A 27,109-nucleotide genomic window follows, 5' to 3' on the forward strand; every position below is an offset into this window, starting at 1 on the left:
GGACTGTGAGCCAAGGTAAAACTTCTGTCCCTCAAATTGGTTTTACGAAGTGCTCCGTCATGGTGATACGAAAACACACACAGCTGCCGTCTCTATCGGTTCCCTTCCATTACTGACTTATCCCAGGGGAACGTCTTATCACACAGCAATAAAATCCATTTTTCATAAACAGATGATAACTATGAAAACAAATTCATGGAGGAAAACTTATCAAATAATAAAAATTTCTTTACTAAAGGCAAAGGTTCTTGTTGAAGATTTTTGTGCCCTTGAGCGTTCCTTGTTAAAAGGTAGCAAGTATTGCAGGGGTGTTAAAACCAGACTAGCACCATGCTAACTCTCTCTCTCTCTGACTTATTTAGGGCATACAGTCAGAAGAAATTACAGAAGAAATAGCTTTCTCCCTATGTAAATCAACATTATTTCAAAGGATTTTTATACCAATAGCGACTTAGCTAAACTTTGCTTTTATTCCCTTCAAGAATACATCCCCACATACGTTAAATTTCCATTTCAGCGGTCACTTTAGAAAGAGGCCGTACTACAAAGGCAGCCCATAGAGAAGCTCCACGCTTTATTTCTCCAAGTCCTCTGTATTCCCTGGAGGACTCAGGGCCAAGTGACCACTGGTTGTAGCCTGGATACCAGCTCTGCAGTTGCCCAACCGTGTGAATTTCCTCCAGTGGGGGCCAAACTCATGAAGCCACTGAGGTCCTTGCAGAATAAGTCTGGTAGCCATATTTTATATTATATATGGGATCACATGATATAGATATGAATAATTTGCATTGGTGTGGATTTTAAGGTCAATTTTGTTATATGTATATGTATTTCTGATATTAATTAAGGTCTTGTGTAGTTCATTTAAAAATGTAACATATATAGGTTGTTAATGGATAATCATCAATAATAGTCAAGCTTGTAGTCATGTTATTTAGATTTTCTAGATGTGCATAGATATATTTTAGATAGGCATTCTTCATATCTTTCAAAGACTGCAGAATATGGCATTTAAAATATTTTAATAACTTAGGGCTTCTCATGATAATGAGACACGTCTGCTCCTGGCAGCACTAATCTACTTCAAGAGGAAGATGGGCACCGAAGAGGCTCCTTAAGGAGTTTGATAGCCATTTGGGCAAGAAACTGCTCTTGCCTGGACTGTTGCATAAACTGGACACAGAGAACCCGCAGAAAGAGGACTGCTGAACTTGCCTAAAGGTGAGATGGTTTTTCGGGGTTCCTGACTCATAAAAGAGTCTGCGAGACATTCTGCAGGACACAGCAAAAAGTGACTAAACTGTCTTTGGAATTTCCTGCTTGATGAAAATGTCTGCTGGATACTATGGGCCTGAAGGCTGAAGATGGATGCCCCAACAGTACAAAAGAACTTTGGGTGACTGTCCAGGCAGTGAGATGTCTCTGTCATTTCTAGAGTTTTGGATCTCTTGTTTACTTAGGTAATATTATATCCTTCTGGAGTCTTTGATGGAGTTAAAGAATAAATAGATAGTTATAGTTTTCCTTAGTTATGATAAAAGATAAAATAGATATAAATATTGTAACTGTAATTCTTGCTTGATAACTGTTTTGCTATATGTAATCTTACTATGTTAAAATGAAAGCCTTTCTTTTTTGTTTAAACAGAAAAAGGGGAAATTATGGAGGTGGGTTTTGTATTAATCTGTTGCTTTCATTGGTTAATTAATAAAGAAACTGCCTAGGCCCATTTGATAGGCCAACCCTTAGGTGGGTGGAGTAAACAGAACAGAATGCTGGGAAAAAGAAGCCGAGTCAGTGAGTCGCCATGATTCTCCCACTCCAGATAGACACAGGTTAAGATCTTCCCTGGTAAGCCAGCTCATGGTGCTACCCAAAATATTAAAAATGGGTTAGATCAATATGTAAGAGTTAGCCAATAAGAGGCTAGAACTAATGGGTCAGGCAGTGTTTAAAAAAATACAGTTTCTGTGTAATTATTTTGGGGCATAAGCCATGCGGGAGGCCGGGTGCCGGGGACGTAGCCCCGCCGCTCTTATTACAACAATCACATGAGGTGACATTGAATTTGCTGGATTCTTTTGCTTAAAAGAAGTCACAGGCAAGGGGGTTAGAGAGGGTGAGTAGAGTAGATATTGGGAAAGTGTAGTCCCCTGGAATGTCTCCAAAGTCACCAAAGGGAGTGCGGTGTGCCATTCTGTCTGTATTTTAAACTTTCCACAAAATAACTTAAAATATTATTGATTTTAAAATATCTTCCATATCTAAATTTTACGTAGGAAATGAATTTCTAGGTCAGCTTCAAAGTACTTCGTGAATTTCAGTTTGATCAAGAATTCTCAAGGTGTCTGTGACCCAGGTTTTGCTACTGGCCAATAGACATTTTTTTGGAGTCTATTGAACACAGGTAAGACACATCTGTGACCTCAAAGTATAGTTAGACTAGAGAGTGGTCTGGGTAAGTTAAGCAGATAGTGCCATAACAAAATGACAAGCACCAGAGGAACAAAAGTAGGTTTTGAAATGAAGAGGATAGCTGGAAACAATTTTCTTTTTTTGTTTTTTTTTTCGAGACAGGGTTTCTCTGTGGTTTTGGAGCCTGCCCTGGAACTAGCTCTGTAGACCAGGCTGGTCTTGAACTCACAGAGATCTGCCTGCCTCTGCCTCCCGAGTGCTGGGATTAAAGGCGTGCGCCACCACCGCCCGGCCTGGAAACAATTTTCTATATTTCAAGACTGGCTTCCCGAATGCAGTGTGCTTTGCATTTATTTATTGTGAGGTGAATAAGAAGAGGATAGTGCCAGTTCCGTCATTAACCCTCCAGTGTTGGGAGCTAGAACTCTGACGGGCAGCCGGGCTTGGTTAAAAAGATGGCATCATTATGCCGACGCTGGAGGGATGACCAGTGAGGTAGGATGTTGAGTCGGGACTGGAGCTGGGATGAGTTGGCCAATAGGATGTGGCTGTAGTGACACTGTGGGACTTAAGTCTGGTGAGCTTTTGCTTGCATGTGCTTGAACCCCTTCCTCTTGGGACCCAGCAGCATGTAAGAAGTCTGAGCCCTCTTCCAGAGAAGAAGACTTCCAGGGAAGAGACTTCTGCAGCTGTGGTCCATGCCTCAGCTCCAGCTCTGGTTATCTTGGCTGTCTGAAGCACTCCACTTTGGATTGGTGTGCCGTACGGTAAGAGGCGTGCGTTCCACAGGATGGTGCTGTCACTTGGAGCCATACAGTACGACTGGTAAAGCTGGAATCAGGCAGGGTGGATGAATTATCTGCCCAAAGGGGATCACTTTATAAAGTTTCTGTTGCCCCCACCCCACTTTCCCTATCTGAACTTGGCACCATGCCAAGATTTACAGAGTGTTTGAGCGAATCTTCACAGTGATATAGTGAGGTAAATATTCTAATGCCAATTTTATTTAGAGACCTGCAAACTCAGGCAGCTGGATGGTTAACAATGCCGGTTGGGGCTTATTAGGAATGTCTTGTGGGTGAGGCAGGAGTCTGAAGCTAGATCGGTCAGAATCCAAGGAGGAGAGAACACACACTTCTGAAACACCACAGCTAGGACTGTTTCCATAAATGGTTTCAAAGAGCATTTACTAAGAGGCCAGTGTGGACTCTGTAGTGGGTTTCAGGCCAGCCAGAGCAATATAGCATAAGACTCCAGATATCCGGCCTTCAGTTCCCTGTCCATTGCCCCTTCTAGTCTCCCACTGAAAGAGAGCCAGCTAAGACTCTGCAGCTAAAGGGAGACAGATAACCCATTAAGTGATTGAATTAGCACGGACCCTGGAGGCTCCAGCTCTTTTCACATTGACTGTGAATCTCGGGGCACTCACCTGAAGACATCAGCAGGACGGCCTGAAGCAGCGCAACTTCCGTGTCATCCAGGTTGAAAGATGACAGAGACATGCCCAGGTCAAAGATGGCATCCGACACCACCCCAAGACCTCCGTTTTTCAGCTGGCCTCGTGTCACTGCCATCTCCCCGTTCAAAGTCAGAGTCTCGCTCTCTGGGTCATAGCGCACGGCAGCTCGGAGGGACATGATCTCCATACAGCAGCCTTTGAGGAGGATGATCTGATCTTCACACGGCAGCTGAAAAGAAGCAGACGCATCAGCACCGAGCAAGAAGACAAGTGCCAGCCATGGTGTTGGCACAGCACCTGGACAGCCTCTGCGGCCAACCTACGTCTGCATTCTCTGAGTCCTTCTTCTTTACCTGGGGTGACACCCATGAGCATCTTTTTATTGGTTTGAGACAGAGTCCCTGTGGTATGCTGGCTGGCTTAAAACTCACTTTGCAGACTACACTGGCCTCAAACTTGTGGCAATCCTCCTGTCTCTGCCTCTGAATGCTGAGACTACAGGTAAGTAATACTATGCCCAGCCTTCAACTACTTTCGAAAGAGATGTGTTTGAGTGTTTTGCTTGCCCGTATGTCTGGAAGTCAGATGAGCTCATCGGATCCCTTAGAACTAGAGGTAGAGACAACTGTCAGCTGGCATGTGGGTGCTGGGAACTGCACCTGGGTCCTCTGGGAGAGTAGCCAGTGGTCTTCACTGCTGAGTCATCTCTCCAGCCCTGCCAACCACAATTTTTAAATGAAAAAAAAAATGAAATTTAAGCCCTGGCAATGCTGAAGCACGCATGGGCAGACCGTATATTATGGTTCAGTTGAACTTGTTCATATTGGGTTTCATGGTCTAAGTTGATAAGGACAACTGACCAGGTCTCTTCCTCAAGAGGGCACCAGATCTTATTATAGATGGTTGTGAGCCACCATGTGGTTGCTGGGAATTGAACTCAGGACCTTTGGAAGAGCAGACAATGCTCTTCACTGCTCAGCCATCTCTCCAGCCCCTAGCTAACTTATCTCGATAGTTTACATTGATTTTTATCACAGGTCTCCAACTGGTGTGCAGTCACTCAGTGACTGTTGGTCACCCTTTCATTTGGGAGTTTGTACTGTGTCGTTCTACAAGAAAGGGGCACTAAGCATAGTTCACTCCTCCTCTTCTTTTTTTTTCTTTTCTGTTGGGTTGCTCTGTAATTGAGCAAGAGACCCGGCCAGTCGCATTCATCAACGTTAGACCATGAAACCCAATTCGGGCAAGTTCAACAGAACCGCGGTATACGGGCTGCCCACGCAGGCTTCAGCATTGCCAGGGCATACATTTCAGTTTTCATTTCAGCTTTGCAATCACCTGCTGACTCTGCTTAGGTGGTAGCTGTGCTTTCTGCTTTTTGAAGGACATTTGCTTCCAAGTGTCTCAAGAGGTACAAAACTAGAAGGTGCAGCCAGATGCGAGTGACCACGGCTACCCAGAGACGTAGAAGCTTTGCTCATGACCCACCGGCAAATCGAGGACAGAGGTCAAGCCAGTATTTGGGTGCTGTGGCTCCCGTGTTTCTATTCTTAGTGACAGACATCGGAGTCAATGGACAAGCAAGTCTTACTGCTCAGATTTTAGGGTCATCTAAAGTTCACTTGGTCACCATGTTAATTAGAGCTTATGACAATGGGCTAAGGAAATTTTACAACAGAACTCTGTGGGACAAAATAGGAAAAATAAAAATTTGTTTTCTGGGGTTGGAGAGAAAGTTCAGGAAGAATTCAAAACTGGATCATTTGAAAGGGTCCAAGTAATGGTTACTACCTGGGTTTCATTCCAGGATTTACACAGTCATTTTAATAACACATTTAGTAACACAGCCACAGTAATACAGTAGGGGACATTCCAGTTTCATTCATGCTTATGGAAAGCAGACACTCAGAGTGTCACATGCCAGTGTGCGGGTGGCAGAGGGGCGCTTTATAGATGGGACTGGATTTGAAACTAGCTCTATCACAATTAAGGCCAACACACACTTTTCAATTCCTAAGCTAGGATGAAATTTCCATAAACAATGAATATGGAAAATTGCACATGTCTAAGTCTTCCTTAAAACTTGTGCAGCTTCTTTTCGGAGACGGGAGCTTGTGGACGATTAGTTGAAGATGTGCTACATTTATTTATGTGGTGGAATATTCGTTTAATGAATCAAAGATGTGTTGCAGTCTTTTGTGTTCCATTTGTTTAACTCTGTGAAGCTGTGCTACTTTGCTTGTTTAAAACACCTGATTGATCTAATAAAGAACTGAACGGCCAATAGCTAGGCAGAAGAGAGAAACAGGCCGGGATACCAGGCAGAGAGAATAAATAGGAAGAAAAGGAGAAGAAGAGGGGAGGAAAAAAAAGGAGAGGAGGGCCAGGGGCCAGCCACTCAGCCACACAGCCAGCCAATGGAGTAAGAAGGAAAGAAAGAAATCTAATAAAGTGAGGTAAAGGCCCAGAGACAAAAGGCAGACAGGATAATTAAAGAAAAGCTGGCTAGAAACAAGCCAAGACAAGGCCTGGTATTCATATTCTTGAGTGATTTATACAAATCTTATATTAAAAAGTTAACATTAAAATTGGAAGAATACTTGTTGTGTGTCTGGTGGGTTAGCTTGATGTGGCAAACTTAAAGTCAACAAAATTCTTTTAGCCTCTATGAGCTGTAGCCAACACACACACACACACACACACACACACACACACACACACACACACACACACACACAATGATGGCTGAAGAGAGAAGGCACAATTGGAGGACCAGCCTTTCTTTTCTTCTGACAGTACTGGGGATAGATCCTGGGTCATGCATACGACACAAGTGCTCTCCCTCTGAGCTGCACCCCTGCCGGCATTCTCATTTTCCACAGACTCTGCCATCCTACCATGAAGCTTGACTGATTACTGTTAAATGATACCCTGCACTCTTGGTAACCAATGAACTATCATGAAAAGTGTCCCAGAAGGAAGAGACATTTCCTCACCTCACAAAACATGGGCAACTTTTTGGCAAAATCCACCACTCTGGTGATTGCTGGTGTGATGATTTTTGTGAAATGGCTGAAGGCTTCCAGGTCAACCTTGCCACCTTCTGGGGCATTCACGATGGGTGCTTGTCCGATGTCTTCCGGCTGAGGAGGAGAAGTGAGAACAGTTTCAGTAAAGCTGAAGAAACCTTGGTTAATCACAGCCCCCTTACCGTAGGGAAACAAGCCTGTCACTTCCGGTTGCCTCTCCGTAACTTTCACATCGCTAATGCCTTTGAGCAAATGCCTTGGCCGTAGGCCACTAGGGATAATGTTCACAGGTTTGTTGAGGGAGAGAGAAGGGGCTGGGGGAAGGCAGGGAGGAGAAGGCAGAGGAGAAAGGAAGTAGGGTAGGGATCTGGGTTGTGTGTTGGCACAAGGAGTCACACTCAGGCCTGGTGGTGGTAATTCGGTTTCCTGGGATGGCACATTCGGAACGCCACTGTGTTCTGGGGTTGTGCTGGGAAAATGAGCGCAGTGAAGACGGTAATGGAGGCACACGAAGGGTGAGCCCCATCAAACTCTAGGGTTCCTGTTCTTGCTTCTGCCTCAGCGCCTGGAGCTCAGGCTCCTTTCCCTTGGGTCTCGTGGACTCCAGTTTGAGATGGTGGTCTCGGGTGACCACTGAGGGTGACTATCCCTTAGCCCACGGTAGGAAAACTGAATTGTATAAGCTGAGCAAACCTTAGGACAGGGTGGGGCATCTTTAATGTCCCCAGAGTTGTTCTTCTTTGCTGTCTGCTTGCTCAGAGGCAGTCCAAGACTGAGCTTCTCAGCATGGACAATAGAATGGCTGTCACTTGGGGATGTTCTCAGGTCTGCCTTGGACCCGACTGTTCAGAAGTATGGTTTCAGCCTGGCCCCAGGTGACCCGTGCATGGTTGACATCCCTCTAGGGTATCTTGTGCTGTCCCTGTACTTTCTGTGAGGACAAGCCTCTCCACTGCCCTTTCTTGTCTCTGTGACACTAATAACCACCATTTACGCATGGCCTAACAGGACAGCGATACCAGCCTCCACTTTTTTTATCCCACGTGTCTCACAGAAGTCCGGACCTTGGGAAAAGCCCAAAGCAGGCAAGGGAAGCATGTCTACAACCTCTGTACCCTTTCTGATGCCTAGAAACAGACGGTCTTTCCAGCGGCAGGACTCTGTGGAGTAGTTACGACAACAGTGCCCACGGCCCCGAGGCAGGACATTGGGGCTCCAAACCTCACTGCCCTCCAGATTTCTAGGCCTTATCCCTCATGCTTGGATCCAGAGCCAGGTGGGACTGAGGACCTGCGTTTCTGCAGAGGTCATGGGAGCTGTTGCTGCTGGTAGTCTGGGCCCCTCTGAGGATGCCAGACTGTCAATAGGCAAGTTCAGCTTGGGGCACCGCAACAGCCATCTTTCCCCTACAGCCTCTTAGTGGTCATATCTCATAGGACAGCAGCTAACTTTTACCCTCAAGGTGCCAGTATTTTAGGGGCACAGGGGTAGCCAGTCCCTGCAAGCCTGGGGAAGGATTCTGGGAATGTGTGAGTTCACAGAAATGCGGGCAGTGCTGACCTCTTATGATCATCTGTGTGTCTTTTCCATTGTATTGTTTTGGTGGTAGCGAGTGGATGGAATGGGGCTCTGCCATGTTTTCATAGTGAATGGTGACACTCGGGATTAACCAGGGCGTGGCTTTTTCCAGAGGCGTGGCTTTTCTGAACACAGAGAGGATAGATGGAACGATGATGTGTGCAAATTCCCGTCCTACCTTGCCCTCTGCCAGCTGGCTCTCTGTTGAGGTTTCCTTAGCATTGTTTGAGGTAAGTAGGAGATGTGGCCAGTTGGCCTTGTTTCAAATGGCTGGCAGGAAGCCAAGGACGTCTCAGCTTAGCCTGGCAGCTCCCTGGCACTGGCAGAGTGGGATTCGGCCAGGTGGGTGAGTCTGCTCACACCATTACAAAGTCGTGTGGAAGGACCCTGACACATTCGGGGTCTCGTGGCCTTGGACGTGACTCCAGGCTCATACTTTCTGGGATGGCGAGCGTGGTAAGGGGTGGGGAGATGCCAGGCACCACTGTATCCTTTACGGTCAATCAGTTTTGCACTATTTGAGATGGTTACTAGGCAAATGAACTGTAGGTGTGTGTGTGTGTGTGTGCGTGTGTGTGTGTAGCATAACTTACTCAAGGTCGCCCAGTTAGGAAGGATTAGACCCAGGCTCCACCTGCCTGCTTCTGATTTGGGGTGACAGACTGTATGATCTGACATAGACCACAAATGGACCTATCTGATCCCCAGTCTGTGGCCCCTCGGACACTGTACAGCTGAGAATGCCACTGGGGAAGAAATAGAGCAGGTCTGATCCGACCCTCTAAAGGTTACACTTCGTTCTTGTCCGGAAACCCTGCCAGCTGCACCCCTCGAGGAAACTAGAGAGGAGAAGAGTGGCACAGGGTCACCAGACAAGACAATGTACACGGCAGGCTGCAGTGGGCGTGGGTTCTGTGCCACCGAGAGGGTAGAAAGAAGCCCCCCTCCTCAGCCCACTTCTGCTTTCCATGACAGTGCCTTCACTGTTGAGAACATTTCCGTAACCCTGGAGATCGAAGTAGAAGGAAGAAAAGCACAAAGACAACACGATGTAAAAGCTTTTGGATGTGGTTTGACAGCATGGTTTCAGGTTCATTATGACATGGCAGGGATTTTGCAGAAGTTCCTCATTTGCTAAACACTCTCATTTTCTCAGCTGGAAATGCAGATCTGAAAACCAGATCAGCCCCACCAGCTCTTTGTATGACTTGGTCGGAGCCTGTCCTTAGGGGACACGTGAGGAAGCAGCTCCTTTTGGGGATCAGAGACTTGTTCTTGGTAAAGGAATTGTGTGGCTCCCATGACTGCACATAGTTCTCAACCCCTCACGGCTGCCGTACGAAGGCCACGAGCCTCTTCACATCCTCATCCAGAACAAGCAGGGAGCATCAGCACACAAAACCAACGAAACAGTGCTCTAAACGCAAAAAGCTCACATCAGCCACCCAGGAAACGCATGCCCTAAAATGTCCCTTCTGCCCGTGGCAAACTTTTGGTTCACGAATATGGATATTGTTCTAGTTTGTTTTCTGTGGCTGTGGTAAATACCCTCGCCAAAAGCAACGGAGTAAAGAGTTTATTTAGCTTATTCTTGTCATAGCGTCTCACTGAAGGAAGCCCGGACAAGAACTCAAGCAAGAGCTCTTGCAAAGTATCCCAGTTCTCAGGACTCACTCAGATTAGGGGCCTCACAACCACCTGTGACATCAGCTCCAGAGGGATCTGATAACTCTGGTTTCTGGGGCATGTGCACCCCCCACATATCTCCACACAGACATACATGTACACATATATCCCCATGCAGACACACATACACACACATATCTCCACACAGACACACATACACACACTCATAACCCCACACAGATATACATGCACACACACACATATCCCCACACAGACACACATGCACACATACATATATCTCCACACAGACACACACATACATACACATATCCTCACACAGACACACATACATATATACACACTTATCTCCACACAGATACACATGTACACACATATACCCACACAGATACACTCACCTATCCCCACACAGACACACATGGATACACACACATATCCCCACAAAACACACATGTACATATAAACACACATACATATGCATAACTTAAAAGGATAAATCTTTAGACTGAAAAGAAACTTCAGTGATGATAGAAACAGGCTTAGTTGGATTCACCCCCACCTAGGGGTGAAAAAGTAAAAGCATAAAACCCTCCAGAAATCCAGCATGGGCCCTGACTTCTCCACCTGACTCAGCATTCAGCTGGATTCCACTTCTTGGGGACTACTTGAAATCAGAAGCAGCGCCAGGCCCAGCGGGGGCCCACATGTCTGAGAAAAGGGTAGACTCAGGCCTGGGGGCATGCCATATATGTTCTAGATACATGGGTTTTGAATTGGCCTGTTGATCCAGAATTAGTGCAACTTAATTTCAGGACAGGCACGCCAGGGTGGGCCCAAAGGTGAAGCACCAGGACGCTGCCCTCCCAAGACTTCTTGTAAGGCTATGCAGGTGGTAGGCAGGAGATCAGACAGCAATAACTGCATGTGCTCCCCATGTCCTAGCTGTCAGAGGACCCATAAGTCTCCCACACATCTCTCTCCTATAAAGGGAGCTGCTCTCTGTCACTGCCTATAGGGTTGGTATAGGGATGGATGGGTAGGACTCAGAGAGCTTAGGCTCGAATCTGGCATAGCATAAGCATCCCTTGAGTGTTTGGTTACTGTTATAGAGACCATCAGCAAAGCACACTGATGTGTGCCAGTATCTGCTCACGGTGACAGTGAGAGGATTTGTTTTAGGTTAGGAGAATTACAGGTAGCTTTCCCCCTTCGAAATTCCCTTTACGACTGTTATTTGTGGTTCGCTCTTTGTTTTTACTTTTGAGATAGGGTCTTATTAAGTTGCCTAGGCTGGACTGGTATAGCTCAAGCAGGCCTTCAACTTGCCGTCTTCCTGCCTTGGCATTCTGCGTAGCCTGACCGAAGCCTCAGACCACTGCATTGTAATGCTGTGGTTGCAGCACACAGGTAATTCCTCCGTGATATCTTCTTGTGCAGAGAGAGCAACTCTGATGTGCAGTCAGACCCACAGGCTCTGCTGCCTGCAAGGCACTCACAGAAGCCTTTATGTCAAACACAGAACAGAGCCCGTCTCTGAGGTGGCTAGATATTGGCTACAGCAGGTTGTCTGTCTGATGAGGTGGGTGGGGTGACTTGGACCAGACGACTTGGGGTCTGGCTTAGCCACTTACTATCCTCGAGATTCTGCTGAAGGGGGCATGTGTATGGATGAGCCTCGGTGGTTGAGTATGTGCTCTGGGAATCTGGCAGAGGTGGGCAAGAGAAGGGTAAGCCAGCAGGTACCAGAATTTCCCAAGGAGTCGTTACAGCCTTGTTAACAGGAAAAGCACCCTGAGGTTGGAAGCCTGGGAAGCTGATCTGGGCTCCACTGAATGATCATCTGTACCATTGCCTCTGCAGCCCCATCCCTGCCCCCTCTGGCCAGCACAACCCTGGCTCCAGCTTCTGGCCTCTTTAAGTTACACCTGCCCAAAGGGAAATGGGGGCACTAATGGCAGCAGGGTGCAGAGGACCCTTAAACCGAAGCAAAATGGAAGCATACACGGATAGTGAGCCTGGCAAGGAAGCTTACCAGAAATTTCCGCTTCTGCTTCCAGTGGCTGCCCTGGGCATTGGTGGCCACGTGGGCCTCGGTGACTGTCTTGATGAGTTCCCACTCCTCATCCGTGGGCTCGGGTTTGTGTCCAATGGATTTCTGCAGCTCTTCCCGCCGCCTCTTCTCACGGTTCTCCTCTATCAGCTTCCGCTTGGCTAATCTCTTGCTGTCATCCAGCACCACTGTGGGGGGACAGGGGAGAGGGACCCGTTGATAATACAGAACTTGGAGCAGACTGTAGGTTCTGAGCCTGGGGGCCCTGGGCTTGATGGCTTAGAGGAGTGGTTCTCAACCTCCCTAATGCTGCAAACCTTTAATACAATTCCTCATGTTGACCCCCAACCATAAACTTATTTTGCTACTGTTATGAGTCATAACGTGATTATCTGTGTTTTCCGATGGTCTTAGGTGACCCCTGTGAAAAGGTCATTTGGCCCCAAAGAGGTCGTGACCCTCGAGTTGAGAACCATTGGCTCAGAGGTTCACACTAGGCAAACTGCTTCTGATTAACCACTGCCCAGAATGGGTCCAGTGTCAAGCTCCCAGTGCCCAGACCAACTTTCCAAAATAGAGCTAGAAGGAACCTGGGCACCAGGAACTCAGCTCTTTAGAATGCAGTGCCCCTAAAATCAGCAGCGGTGAGACTTAAACTTGAGAGATCTTTTGGGCTTTCTTGAGAAATCAACCCAGCTGCCATCTGCACTTCCAGTTAAGGAAGGCTTCTGGAGGAGTGATGGGAGGGACAAGGAGAGAGGGACCAGGGAGAAGTATGCCAGATGTTTTCACCTATCCCCCTTCACATGTTTTGAGGCAGGGTCTCTCACTGAACCTGAAGCTTGCACGTGGGCCAGGCTCCTGGCCAGTGAGTCCCCCAAATCTACCTGCACCACGTGTGGCCATGGCCGGATCTTATGTGCTGGAAGTTAGAACTCAGGGCCTTTTGCTTTCACAGCAGTGCTCTCACCCCAGCATCTGCCCGTCTCCAAGACTCAGGTTCTAGATGACCCCAGACAGAATCTAGTCCATCTTCCCCTTTTCATAGAGAGGGGAATGGATCCCAAGGCTGTGACTCGCCTGAAGTCACACATCAAGTTCATTCTAGGGACGGGGAAGACCCAGGACGCTTGCCTTCAGTTCCTACAACTGGCTGCCCTTGGGCCATGTCAAGGGCAGACAGCAAGAAGAGAAGCAAGGCACCCAGCTAACTCACAAGCAAACCCATGATCTCACTAGGCTTGAATCTTAGTCACACGAGTGTCGGCTAATGTGGGAACTATGGAGCGGTCCTGTGAGGGTCACATCCTAAAAAGGCTCACAAGGCCCCAAGCTTTATTGCCTGAAGGCTTCCGACAGATCGCACTGTTGCATTTGACACCTGTTACAGACTGGACCTGGCTCTGTGTGGTAGGTGATGCTTTCTCGAGCAAGAAACCTGAAGTTTAACTCTGGAGTCACATCCCTGGTCAGTGGTAGGTCTGGGACTTGGGCAGAGGTTTCTCTTCCTCCTCCTTCCCTCCCTCCCTCCCTCCCTCCCTCCCTCCCTCCCTCCCTCAATCATACAGGTCACAGGGATCGAGTTTAGGGTGTCTGGTTTGGTGGCAGGTGCCTCTTTCTGATGAAACATCTGGCTGTCCCTGAGCAGAGGTTTTACATGGAGAAAACTGAACCTTTTAAAACACCCCAGAAGCAAGTAAAAGACCTTAAAGCTTATATCCACCCTGTTTAGAGAGGCCTTGAGCATCTTCAACCCCACAACTACTCATGCCTTAAACTTAATATAATAATGAAATGGCTACTTAAATAACAGTGGTTTGGAGCAGTGACGTAAGTTTTTGGGTTCAAGCTAATCCTATTCACATCAGAAAAGAGCCCAAATCCTTTAGAGGTAAGGATGCCCTGGACCTGAGGGGCAGACGGGCAGAATTTCCAGTCTGACATACTAATAGATCTCTTAACATTCTCCGTAGAGCTCTCCTCTATGAGGAAACCATAGATTTTTCCCCCACTCTCTCAGGGAGCACACTATGGTACCAATATAAACGGGGATTGCTTTTTCTTATGTCAGGAAAGCTCTCATTGCCTTTTCTTTGTTTCCCGTGTTTGGCTTTTTCTTTGGAACTCATGATCGAAACCTCTGATGCATAAACAGGATGGCTGTGGAAATCATTCTGACTGATTCCCGGTAGAGGGGAGGCTGCCTTTTCTGAATGGCACAGTTCTTTGTTTTAAGATAATTAAGGTGACTCTCACAAATCCCTGGGTTGGGAGGGGAGGCCCCAGGGCTATGGTATTTAGAAAAGTGGGAAGCAGAGCTTTACCTATTTTTTTTTTTTTTGGCTAAAAATACAATAAGCAATCAACCGTGGGATGATTCATGTGGGAAAATTCAACTTTGAAGTCTTAAAAAAAATTCTTGAATGTGATGTTTTCTGCCAGTACCACATCTCTAAAATATGTCAACCAGATTAGTTCATTTGTTTTTGAAAACCCAAAGACTGGCCTATAAACCTCTCTGCACATAAAGCCCGTGTGTGAGAGGTGTCCATGCTACATGGACAAGTCCTCTCATCTGTAGCATGAAATAGGCTTGGTAATAGGGCTGCCCTTCAAACACACATAGAGATGACCCAACCACCCTCCCCATACCATCGGGTTGCTTTGGAAGTTGGGAATTGATAAGAATCAAGGAGAAGAAAACCAATGTTCCCCCCACCTCAGCAAGGCAGGTTGGGAGGAGTGCATTTGAGAGCCAGACCCTGTCCACAAAGGTTCTTGCTTTCTTTGTTGATCTTGAACCAAGCCTTCCCCCCCCCGCCCCTCCCATCAACACTCGTCAATATCAAACAAATGAAGAGCATCTACTCACAGTCTGTTGCCATGCCAACATAGATGCATTTCTTAAAGCGACATTCCTGGCACTGGTTGCGAGTGACTTTGTCTATGACGCATTTTCCTTCATATTTGCAGGAATAAGATGGATGAAGACTTTTCTGAATGGTTCTTCTAAAGAAACCCTAAATAAGAAAGACCCCCCAAAAAACAAGATTCATATTTTTTGAAACTAGACAACTCTGGAGTTTTATGTCTACCTAAAATGAGATCAATTGTTCTGGTCCTTGGCCTGGGGCCTCCAACTTTATCTGTACCCTCAAACAGAGGAAAGTGGATGCAAGTGAATCCAAGGAGCTGAGGGAGATTTTTTCAGGTCTACAGTGTCTACACTGTTATGGCTTTGCTCAAGGAGATGAAGCTGATGGGTGTTTACTTTTATGTTTCTACACACTAAGTGGTATAACTTTTATTTCATGGGGTCTCATAATTATGCAGCTAAGCTAAGTGAATGAAAATTTTTATTACTTTATCCTGAAATAAAACAGCAGGATACTTGATTGACAGTTATTTAAAGACACTTGCAAGAATATCTCCTTAAGAGACCTACTACCACACACAGTGAAATACACATTGAGAACATTTTAAATTATTTGGCGACTAAATATTTATCTTCATTCCATTTAGAGATTTCATTTAATTCTTGTTTGACTCTTAAAATGACCATGACTTATACCCAAATGATACTTTATCTTACCACAAGGACACATGCTCAACCATGTTCATTGTGGCTTTATTCATAATAACCAGAAACTGGAAACAACCTAGATGACCCTCAACTGAGGAATGAATAAAAAAAAATGTGGTACATTTTCACAATAGAGTATTACCCAGCTGTTAAAAATGGCATCATGAAATTTGCAGGCAAATGGATGGAACTTGAACATCCTGAGTGAGGTAACCCAGACCCAGAAAGACAAACCTGGTATGCACTCACTCATAAGTGGGCATTAGCTCTTATGCAAATGATAACCAAGTTACAATCCACAGACCCAGAGAGGATGGGTAAAGAGAAAGATTCTAGGGGGATGCATGGATCTCTCTGGGAAGGGGAAATAGAATAAATTTTGTGGGTGGACTGGGGGCTGATGGGGAAAGGAGCATAAGAAATCGGGTTGGGGCATGGAGGAGGGTGAAAATTCAGGGAGAGACAGCTGGAATTGGGGAGCACTAGGGAGGGTAGTGTGGAAACTCAAATGCAGTGGAAACTTCCCAGAATCTATGAAGGTGACCCTAGGGAGGACCCCTAATAATAGACAATACAGAGTCTGAACTGGCCGTCTTTTGTAGCCAGGCAAGGCTCCCAGAGGTGGGACTGGGTTACATTTAGTTGAGTTGTTGGCCAAGGGGATCCTGTGGAGATCTCTAAGCAGCCCAGGCTGATGCTAGGACAGAGGGTCACTCTCTGAAAACTGACAGCAGGGGCCCATTGCCAAGGACAACATCCACACAGCTCATTGAACAGAGAGGCTGACCTGGTGCTTGCATGGAGCCTTTATCCCTACGTTCTAGTCTCTGTGGTGTGGGAAGGTACTCTGCAGACTGTAGGAAGAGAGACCTGGACCCAACCCAGCCACAAACCTTCCACCTATAATCTGTCCTGCCTGCAAGACGTGCTGGGGCTCCTGATGACTCTTAATGATATTCTGCTATCCTCATGGATTGGTGCCTTGTCCAGTCATCAACATAGAAGCTTCCTCCAACAGCAGATGGGAGGGAGCAGGCACAGAGACCACAGCTGGACATTATGAAGAGAGAGTCTAAATCATAGGTCTTCATCAGGTCCCTCCCCTACAAAAACCAGGGAACCCCATGGAAGAGGGGGAGGAGAGACTGCAGGAGTCAGAGGGGATGGACACCAAGAGAACATGGCTCACCAAACCAACTAAGCAGGGCTCACATGGGTCCGCAGACTGAAGCAGACACACTTGTCCTCTGTGTATACGTTAAAGCTGTTAGCTTGGTGTTTTTTGTGGGACTCCTGACTGTGGGAGCGGGGTTGCCTCTGACTCTTTGGCCTGCTCTTGGGACTCTTTAATTCCTATTGGGCTGCCATGCCCAGCCTTGATATGAACTCTTTCGACTTGTCTTATTGTATCTCGTTTTTCTCCTGTTTGACTATCATCTTTTCAAGGTCTGCTCTTATTTTGAAGAGGAAACAGAGTGGAGCTGGGCATGATGGGAAGTGGGGGTAGCTGGGAGGAGGGGAGGGAGAGGAAACTCTCCAGGACATATTCTATTTTCAAAAAAATAGAATAATCTATTTTCAAAAAAAGTTGAAAAGAAGGGGGGAAAAAGAAAAAAGAAACTAACAAGCTGTCCATGACCAACTCCCTCAATTTTTCAAACAACAGGACTTTAAAAACAGAAGATTTGAGCTTGGAGTTTTTATTTCTAAAACCTCCTTTCTCTCCAGTGTCTGCAGGCACATGAGTCAAAATGCTTCCTCCTTTCTGAAGAACACTATTAGATTCTAGTTTTGGCTGACTTACATAACTTTCAAGACTGTTACTTATTTTGGTATAGGGTCTTGCTACGTAGCCAAGGCTGGCTTGTAATGAAACTTTCTGTGTATTGTAGACTGGGTTTGAACTCATGATTCTCTTGTCTCAGTCTCTCTGGTGTTAGGATTTAAGAGTTTACCACTGCGCTGGGCCTTTAAGGCACGACCCTAGAACCTCTACAGACTTAAGTTCTAGGTCCTGGCCACTGTACTCTTAATGCCGAGGAACTCATAATGGCTGTAAGCTCGGACGGTGAGGGCCACAGACAGTGTGCAGATGCATTCTGAACCCCTTTGCCCCACAACCTCACTAGGGAGGTGCTATTAAGGATACCATTGTGGAGACTACAAAACTATGCCTTAGATGGGCTCAATCACTTGCCACAGATCATGTGGTCACTTAGCTTACAACACAGGAGCTGCGTTCCATATTATTGTTTTTGGAATCAGGCCTTGCTTGGAACTTTCTAGATAGCCCTGGAAGCCCTTGAACTTGCAGTCCTTCTTGCTTAGTTCCCCCAATGCTAGGATTCCAGATTCCAAATGTGTACCACGATCCACATAAGCACTCTAAGTCTCATTCCCTTAACAGCTCACCTGGTATAAAAGGAAATAGTTTCGCTGTATTATTTAAATGAGCAGATATTATAAAAAGTTTCTCCTTGCTCATTCCTAAAACTTTAATCTAACAAACACATTTTTTTAAAGAGTTCTTGACTAAATCTCCAAGGGGATCTCCCACTTCTTTCGGGAAATACCACGCAGGCACGCACGCACGCATGCACGCACGCACGCACGTACTCATGGACCTTTATGCTATTATCCATCTTTAACCGTCATCTCGACATGACTTAGTCAACCAAGGGAGTCTCAATTGTGGGGCTGCGCTGACAATTCTGCCATGCTATCATGTCTCGATTGTTAATTGATGTAGGCGGGCTTAGCTTACTGTAGGTGCAACCACTCTCTGGGTAGGTGGTCCTGAGCTGTATAAGAAAGCCGGCTTCTTAGAACAAGCCAGCAAGGGGGCTTCCTCCCTGTCTCTGCTTCAAGTTCCATCCCTGACTCCTCCCATAACGGTCTGTGACCTGCAAGTATAAGCTAAATAAATCCTTTCCTCCCATAAGTTGCTTTTTGCTAGTCTTATCACAGCGACAGTATGAAACGAGAGTACCACCTCAGTTCTGTGTTCAGGGGGAACGATTGTGTTTGGGTTTGTCTTTGCGAACAGTCTGTGCTGGAGCAACATCAACTGTCTTTCTACAAAATGCCGAGTGTGTAACGAGTTACACAGCACAGCAGGTAACAGCTCCAAAATCTCCGTCGCTAGGGCAATACAGATTCTGTCTGTATATATTGTAGGTTTGACTGAACTGTGAGGTGAGACCTTTTCATCTCTCGAGACTCTTGAAGATGGTGTTACATTAGATGAACTCTTTCTACCTTTCCCAAGTTGCTTCTTCATCATATGAAGAATTCTCGAGAACCTCTTGTCCCTTCCAGGTTCCTTTGTGGGTCTGTGCTGGGGCCAACCTACAAACAGGATCTGACTTGAGACACAGGCTGTGAAGTCTAGGTCATGCTGGAATTCCAGGCCCGAGGCACCAGACTTAGCTAGCCTTATTCCTTTCAAACCAAGCAAAGGAACCACACTTTTGAGAGCAGGCCTGCCTGCAACTGCAAACCTCCTAATTAATAAACAACAACCAGGACTTGTGATTAGCTTTTTAAACTCCACAAAAATCTTATTTCCATAGAAACAACACGACCTTTAGCCCAGTCTTGCCACCTGCAAATCCTGCATCAGAAGGATCCTGGAGAAGGAGAGTGCCTAGCGTCACACACATTCCAACTGATGATGTGGCAGGTGAGGCCCCAGGACCCTAGAAAGGACCATGCTTGGTGCCCTTGCAGAGATGCCCCAGCATCACCAAGGTGCTTCCTAATGTTAGGTTTGAAAAATAGGGGACCTGCATGGACAATCTCCCAGCAGGGAAGTGGAGCCCACTATGGCGTGAATGGAACTAACCCATTAATTATGGGGGTTTAAAGGGAAGGGCAGGAAGGAAGCCAAGGAGGGTGTGGAAGAAAGATGGAAAAGGTCGGGAAGGGAAGAGGAAGAGGATGAGGATGAGGAAGAGGAAGTTCTTTGTTTATTTTTCTTTAACTTCAATACAAGTTTTACCATAAACTTTAAAGGAGATACAAAGTCCTTCCCTGGTTTTTCAATACATCCCATTTACACAGCACCAGCTGTGTGGGTACCACACAGGGTTAAGTCTCATGTTTGTTTTCTAGCCTAGGTTGATGGACTCAAAGATCTTTTCCATAGTGCTTATTTTCATTCTGCTGACGAAGACTGTAAGTAGGCAGACGAAGCTCCCTTTGGAGAAGTGAACGCACCAGTATGTTTTTGTCAAGAATCTCCTGAAGAAAGGTTTGCAGAGCACAAAATTACCCGATGGCAACCTGACTCCATTTATTACAGGCTCTGTGGAAAGCCACTTGGAATAAATGCCGGAACATAATTGAGTCTAAGTGGCTTCAAAGATTCTGCCTAATGGAACCCTTAGAAGTGGCATTCTCATGCAGATCTGCAGCAGAAAAGGCTGTGGAGAAGCAAACCCAGGCTTCTCAGATGTGGTGCATAAAATCGGAGGCGAGACAGTGAAGCATTGGGTTGATCGTACATTAAAAAATATGCTTTAAAACTCAAGTAAGAGTTATTATTATAAATATGTCGTGTTTGTTTAAAAACACAACAAATGGAACACCACCCTACTGCAAAAATTTCATCTAGTTATTCATGAGGAAAAAGGAAAATTCAGATCTTGAGCATATCAGAAATGAAGAGGACCAGTGGAGCCCTGGATGAGTTCCAGTGGCTCTCTGGGAGAGGAACGGTGCTGCACTGTGGTCTGTGCTGGGGACCCTGGTGCTTACCTTACAGCCTTCACAGGTGATGCAGCGGTAGTGGTACCCCGTGGCTTTGTCCCCACACACGACACACAGCTCATCTTTGTCTAAATAGCTGGGGATGTATCCTGCAAAGGACAAAGCAGAAGGTGAGGAAACAGCATCGTGTCAAAGCAAAGACACCTCAAGGTTGCCCAACCAGAGACAAGATTGTGTGCTCAGAGGTGGTTAACTACAGACTCAGGGGAGCCAACTAGCATCCAGAGTTGAACATGGAGCTTCTGCTTGCTGGAGGGGGCATCATCTAGGCAGCGTGTGGAAGCCGTGGATGCTCCAGGCTCCTTCACAAAGCTTATCTCAGAACTTGCACTTAAGGCCCCGCCCTTTCTCAAGATAAGAAACCAGGCTGTCTCCTGAGGAAATGCACTTGAAGAGGGCTGAAAACTTCTTAAGTGGTTTAAATTTTGTTTTCGTTGTTTGCAGCGGATTACTGGACATCAAAGATTCATTGCACAAGGAACATATGAACAAGGAACCTTATTTTCAATTTCTGTGTAATTTTGCAAGGCTGTACAATGTGTTGATGCAAACCTTTTCCAGTTCAAGAGAATAAATGTTTACAAATGTAAAAAACAAACAAACAAACAAACAAAAAACCCCAGGCAACTAAGTAGTCAGCCTTATCTGATACAGCAGCCAAGTACTTTCCAGGCCGGGACAATGGCTTTAAGGGGTTGAGCCTCTCTTAGCATCTCACTAGGAATTACAGAACAGAGAATGAAATCCTGCACTTCTAACATCTGGTGCCAGGAATGAGTTGTGCTTTCCCTAAAAATAGAGAGCTCAAGTGGAGTGAACAAGGGTGTCTGAAACAGTCTGGGAAATGAATACACAGCCTAACCTTGCTGGTGGAAAGAAAGAGTAGAAGTTCTGTTGATTCAGGAAAGAACACCCAACTACGGTGACACCCTTCGGTACTGTGTTTAGTTGTTGGCTCAAACTCCCTGGGCTCAGAAAGCTCTGGTTAAAAATAACATCCGAAGCAGCCTTCTTCCTGCCAGTGCCCATTTCTTCTTCTTCCCCTGCATGGCCACACACCGAAACACTTGACAAAGACACGTGTGCCTTTTGATAAGCTCAAGCCATTGTTCTAGAAAGCGCATGGGTTGCAGGTTTGTGAAAGTGGGAAGGTGTGAGAAACAGAACCTTCCCGGTTTTGTAGCTTAGGAAGGAAGGCCGTGGGCTCGAGGAATCTTTCTCAGTTTAAACGTGATCGTGGGGGTTGACCAGACTGGTAACTTACTGTATGTTTTCCCATGACATTTTCATCGACGTTTTTGTGACCATAGGCCACTGAAGGCTCATTTTTCAAAACAGAAAAGCCACGAAGACAACTACACCTTTCAATCGTTTATTAGAAATAATTTTGCTTAGACTTCAATCTAGAAAAACATTACTGCTTCAGAAGCAGACGGAAGGCTTTGGAGGATGAGCTGCAGCTGAGCAGGATTGTGATGTTAATTACAACAGCTCCTCTTATTTTGTTTTATTATCAAGCAAACGAAGATTCAGCGGTTGGACTCAAGGTTTCCAAAACTCTTATCAAACATTTTACTATTATTATTTTTTAAAGTTTTCATGTCTTTAAAAGATTAGAAAAATGTAGTTTTTTTTTTCTTCATTTTTTTTATTCTTTTTTAATTAAAATTTCCAACTGCTCCCCGTTTCCCATTTCCCTCCCCTCCTCCCACACATTGCCCCCTCCCCCCACTCCCCTCCCCCATCCCCACTCCTCTTCTCCTCCCCCCAGTCCATTCCCCCTCCCTCTCGATACTGAAGAGCAGTCCAAATTCCCTGCCCTACAGGAAGACCAAGGTCCTCCCACTTCCATCCAGGCCCAGGAAGGTGAGCATCCAAACAGGCTAAGCTCCCACAAAGCCAGTTCATGTATTAGGATCGAAACCTAGTGCCATTGTCCTTGGCTTCTCATCAGCCTTCATTGTCCGCCATGTTCAGAGAGTCCAGTTTCAACCCATGCTTATTCAGTCCCAGTCCAGCTGGCCTTGAAGAGCTCCCAATAGATCAGTTCCACTGTCACAGTGGGTGGGTGCACGCCTCGTGGTCCTGATTTCCTTGCTCATGTTCTCCCTCCTTCTGCTCCTCATTTGGACCTTAAGAGCTCAGACCGTTGCTCCAATTTGGGTCTCTGTCTCTCTCTCGATCTATCGCCAGTTGAAAGTTCCTGTGCCATTCTCCTTGGCCTCTCGTCAGCTCTCATTGTCCGCCACATTCCGAGAGTCCGGTTTTATCCCATGTTTTTTCAGTAGCAGTCCAGCTGACCTTGGTGAGCTCCCAATAGATCGGCCCCACTGTCTCAGTGGTTGGGTGCACCCCTCATGGTCCTGACTTCCATACCTCTTCAATATAGTTCTCGAAGTTTTAGCAATAGCAATAAGACAACATAAGGGGATAAAGGGGATTCAAATTGGAAAGGAAGAAGTTAAACTTGCATTATTTGCAGATGATATGATAGTGTACATGAGCGACCCCAAAAACTCCTCCAAAGAACTCCTACAGCTGATAAACGCCTTTAGTAATGTGGCAGGATACAAGATCAACTCCAAAAAATCAGTCGCCCTCTTATACACAAAGGATCTGGAAGCAGAGAGAGAAATAAGAGAATCATCACCTTTCACGATAGCCACAAACAGCATAAAATATCTTGGGGTAACTCTAACCAAGGAAGTGAAAGATCTATTTGACAAAAACTTTAAGGCATTGAAGAAAGAAATTGAAGAGGATACCAGAAAATGGAAGGATCTCCCTTGCTCTTGGATTGGGAGAATCAACATAGTAAAAATGGCAATTCTACCAAGGGCAATTTATAGATTCAATGCAATCCCCATTAAAATCCCATCAAAATTCTTCACAGATCTTGAAAGGACAATAATCAACTTTATATGGAAAAACAAAAAACCCAGGATAGCCAAAACAATCTTATACAATAAAGGAACTTCTGGAGGCATTACCATCCCTGACTTCAAACTCTATTACAGAGCTACAGTAATGAAAACAGCGTGGTACTGGCATAAAAACAGAGAAGTCGACCAATGGAATCGTATAGAAGACCCGGATTTTAACCCACAAACCTATGAACAACTGATTTTCGATAAAGGAGCTAAAAGTATACAATGGAAGAAAGAAAGCATCTTCAACAAATGGTGCTGGCACAATTGGATGTCAACCTGTAGAAGAATGAAAATAGACCCATATCTATCCCCATGCACAAAACTCAAGTCCAAATGGATCAAAGACCTCAATATCAATCTGAACACACTGAACCTGATAGAAGAGAAAATGGGAAGTACCCTACAACATATGGGCACTGGAGATCGCTTCCTATGTATAACCCCAGCAGCACAGACATTACGGGCAACATTGAATAAATGGGACCTCCTGAAACTGAGAAGCTTCTGTAAAGCAAAGGACACTGTCATTAAGACAAAAAGGCAGCCTACTGACTGGGAGAAGATCTTCACCAACCCCGCAACAGACAAAGGTCTGATCTCCAAAATATATAAAGAAAAATGTAGTTTTATGTGTATATATATGTCTGGGGGTTAGTATGTGCATATGTAGGTGCCTGTGGAGGCCAGAAGAGGACACCGGCTCCCCAGAACTGGTTACAAACGATTGTCCTGCCCAGAGTGGGTGCGGGAGACCCAACTCTGGTATTCTTAATGGTCAAACCATTTCTGTAGCATCTCATCGGGTGGTTTAAAAATAATTCTGGGCCAGTTGGTGGTGGCCCACACCTTTGATCCCAGCACTTGGGAGGCAGAGGCAGGCAGATCTCTGAGTTCAAGGGCAACCTGGTCGACAGATTGAATTTCAGGAGAGCCAGGGCTACAGAGAGAAACCTTGTCTCAAAACAACAACAACAACAACAACAACAACAAAACTTATTCTGGGAGAGTCCTGGAGAAGGGACAAAAGGAAGGGAATGGTCTGTTTCCAATCACTCATTTACTGATGGTTCGAGCCAGAATGCATTCAGCATATACTGTGTGCTAAGCACTATAGCAGACACACTGAATATAAAAACCTATAAGACCGGTGTCATTGATTAAACCCTTCTGTTAATCAGCCAGGTTTCAATAGAAGTAGCTACTTGATTCGGTAACAGTTGCTTAGGTGGCCACCCTAGTGCACCCCAACCATCGTTTTCTTCTCTCTGTGATATTAACTGAACAATCTTATTTATGGAAGGCAGTTGCCACAAGTAATGGCATAGCAATTCTTCTGCCTGGGCTCATTGTTCAACAGAAAATAACGCCAGCAGCGATGGTGTCCTATACATAGCAAATAGGCAGGCAGGGAGTCCCCTCTGGTCAGTGGCTGTACCTGATAATATGGCAGCTCCCCAGTCCCTAGAGAACTGGGCCACACTTCCACAATGAGTCACCAGCTGCCAGTGCGGCCCAAGAAAAAAAGTGCACAGACATTAGCTTTGTTGTCAAACATGGACGTTAAGGGTGACATAATGTCAGTGTCGAATGTCTAGGTCAGACAGAGACGTGTCACCTGAGGAACTGTGGATACAGTCGTCCCAGGTCAACACCAGAAAGGTTACTGGAGGTTACCAGGCATGAAACAACAAAGGCCCATGACAATCCATGAGAGTTCAAGGTTGGCATGTCTTTCCCAGTTTCTCTTTGCATTCATAAATTATTTTTCAGACTAATAAACTATGCTGCCATGTTATCAAACACACACACATATTTGTTTTTAGGCAAACACCTATATACATTTCTGTTTTAATATGTGGTGCTGGGGATTGCAAAACAGGCCCCCCACAACTGAGCTTCAGCCTCAGGCCCTTAAGCAATGCTTAAGAAAGCAAGTGCCGTTTGATTGTTTAAAAAGGTGCTGGAGACCTTTGTTTTTAGCTACCATTTGGCTCATTTGATTAATTGCTAAGTATTACCTTGAACAAAAAAAAATGGGTTGATACGGTAAAATACTACTTATTAAGAATCTTTTTTTCTGGTAACAACTTTACTAAGATACAATTCAAAGATCATACAATCAATGGTTTTAAAGATATTCACTGAGTGGTGTAACTGCGACCACTTACTAATGTTAAAACATTTTAATTATCTCCTAAAGAAACACCCGTAAGAGTTACGCTATCATTTCCCCCCTCTTCTCCACCCTTCGCCCCAGTCTACCCTGATAACTCTCTGTTTCTATGGATTTTATTATTGCCATTCCAGACAAACGGGATCAAACTCCAGATATTTGGCGGCTGGCTTTGCTCTTAGCAGAATGTTTTCAGGGTCCATCCATATTGCAGGGAACACTGATTAAACAAAAAGGTTCTCAGGGGAGTTGGGGTGTGGAACATAAGAGTTTTGTTTTGGTATTTTTGGTTTCCATTAGATCCAGGGCATTCTCTTATGGGGTGGGGGCGGCGGAGAAAAGACCAGAAGTCTGGCCAGGGTGATTCTTCTGAATGAATTTTACAGTATGATGGGTCCTTGGAGAACACCTGGTACATCCTGTCACCTTAGCAGCCATACAGTGAGTAAGTACCAGGATATAAAATAGGTTAATCTCGATGACAGATCTGAAATTAAGGGTGCTGCCTGTGAAGAAGGGGACACCTACGTGTGGATACCTTTCAACTTTGGCTGGTCTACACCTCAGAGCAGACCACTTGCCCAGTTGGATCTGTCCTGATGTCTAGAGGAAGTATTAGCTTGTCTGAGTAGGTCAGAGGGGAGATGTACCCAGAGGCTACCTTTGCGGATCAGGCTGGATTGGACTCTAAGTTACTCCACCGTGTGGGAAACAGTGGCTTGCTCTCAGGCTGTGTCCTGCCCTGGGAGACTCCATTTTAGGAGCCGCATTTGGCTGCACTCTGAGAGCAAGCGCAGAGGGAGGGTGATCCTGCATTGTATCTGTGTCTAGATACCATCACTCGAGCCCCAGAACCCAGCGGGCATAAAGTGATACACGACATATCCCTAAAAGTAAAAAGTACCACCTCTAAACTCCTCGAGGTCCATTGAGAACGTGTGGGCAGGTAGGTATATTGAGGATGTACAGAGAAACGTGGCCTAAGGGCTTGTCAATCGCACCAGATCCCTCACTTGGGCCCCATCCAGAGGAGGACGTCTTGCATGTCTATGGTCCCATCAATCTGACCTGTCATCTTCACGTGAGCACAATGCTTCATGTGGTCATCAAAGGACAGAGAGACAGAGAACTCCCAGCTGTCCCTGAGGCTTTGGCTCAGCTTGGTCCTCACTGCTCCATGTGATGTGGTTTCCTTGAACTGCAGTCTATCTATCTGGATCTGATCTTACGCTTTTCCTCCAAGTCTCTGCACCTTGCCTGAGCAGTCCTGCGTCTCTGCAGCTGGAATCACAGCTCCCCAAACAGGTTCTTTAATAGCACCTGTAACTACTTGCAGGCACTCTATTGACAAGTGTCTGCCTCTGCCTCCAGGAAGGCCTCCAGGAACTCTGGGGCCCCTTTAATTCCATGTAGCCACCGTACAAACGACCACAGTCTCTGTGCTGTGTGATGTTAATGTGTGATCTGAGAATCGATTA

General features: G+C 45.9%; 1 protein-coding gene across 5 annotated transcripts in view; it reads right to left on the bottom strand.

The window, feature by feature from the left end:
* Positions 1–27,109, bottom strand: part of Thrb (thyroid hormone receptor beta) — a 325,505-nt gene that overhangs the window by 5,355 nt on the left and 293,041 nt on the right. For all 5 annotated transcript variants that reach the window (XM_057770131.1, XM_057770129.1, XM_057770128.1 and 2 more), the window contains 5 exons: positions 20,517–20,617; positions 15,048–15,195; positions 12,158–12,363; positions 6,871–7,017; positions 3,845–4,103 (listed from right to left, as the gene is read on the bottom strand). In XM_057770131.1, the coding sequence (XP_057626114.1) occupies positions 3,845–4,103; positions 6,871–7,017; positions 12,158–12,363; positions 15,048–15,195; positions 20,517–20,617 (861 nt within the window). The remainder of the gene's footprint in view (positions 1–3,844; positions 4,104–6,870; positions 7,018–12,157; positions 12,364–15,047; positions 15,196–20,516; positions 20,618–27,109) is intronic.

This window comes from Chionomys nivalis, chromosome 5 (assembly GCF_950005125.1).
Source record: "Chionomys nivalis chromosome 5, mChiNiv1.1, whole genome shotgun sequence".
Classification (NCBI taxonomy): Eukaryota; Metazoa; Chordata; class Mammalia; order Rodentia; family Cricetidae; genus Chionomys; species Chionomys nivalis.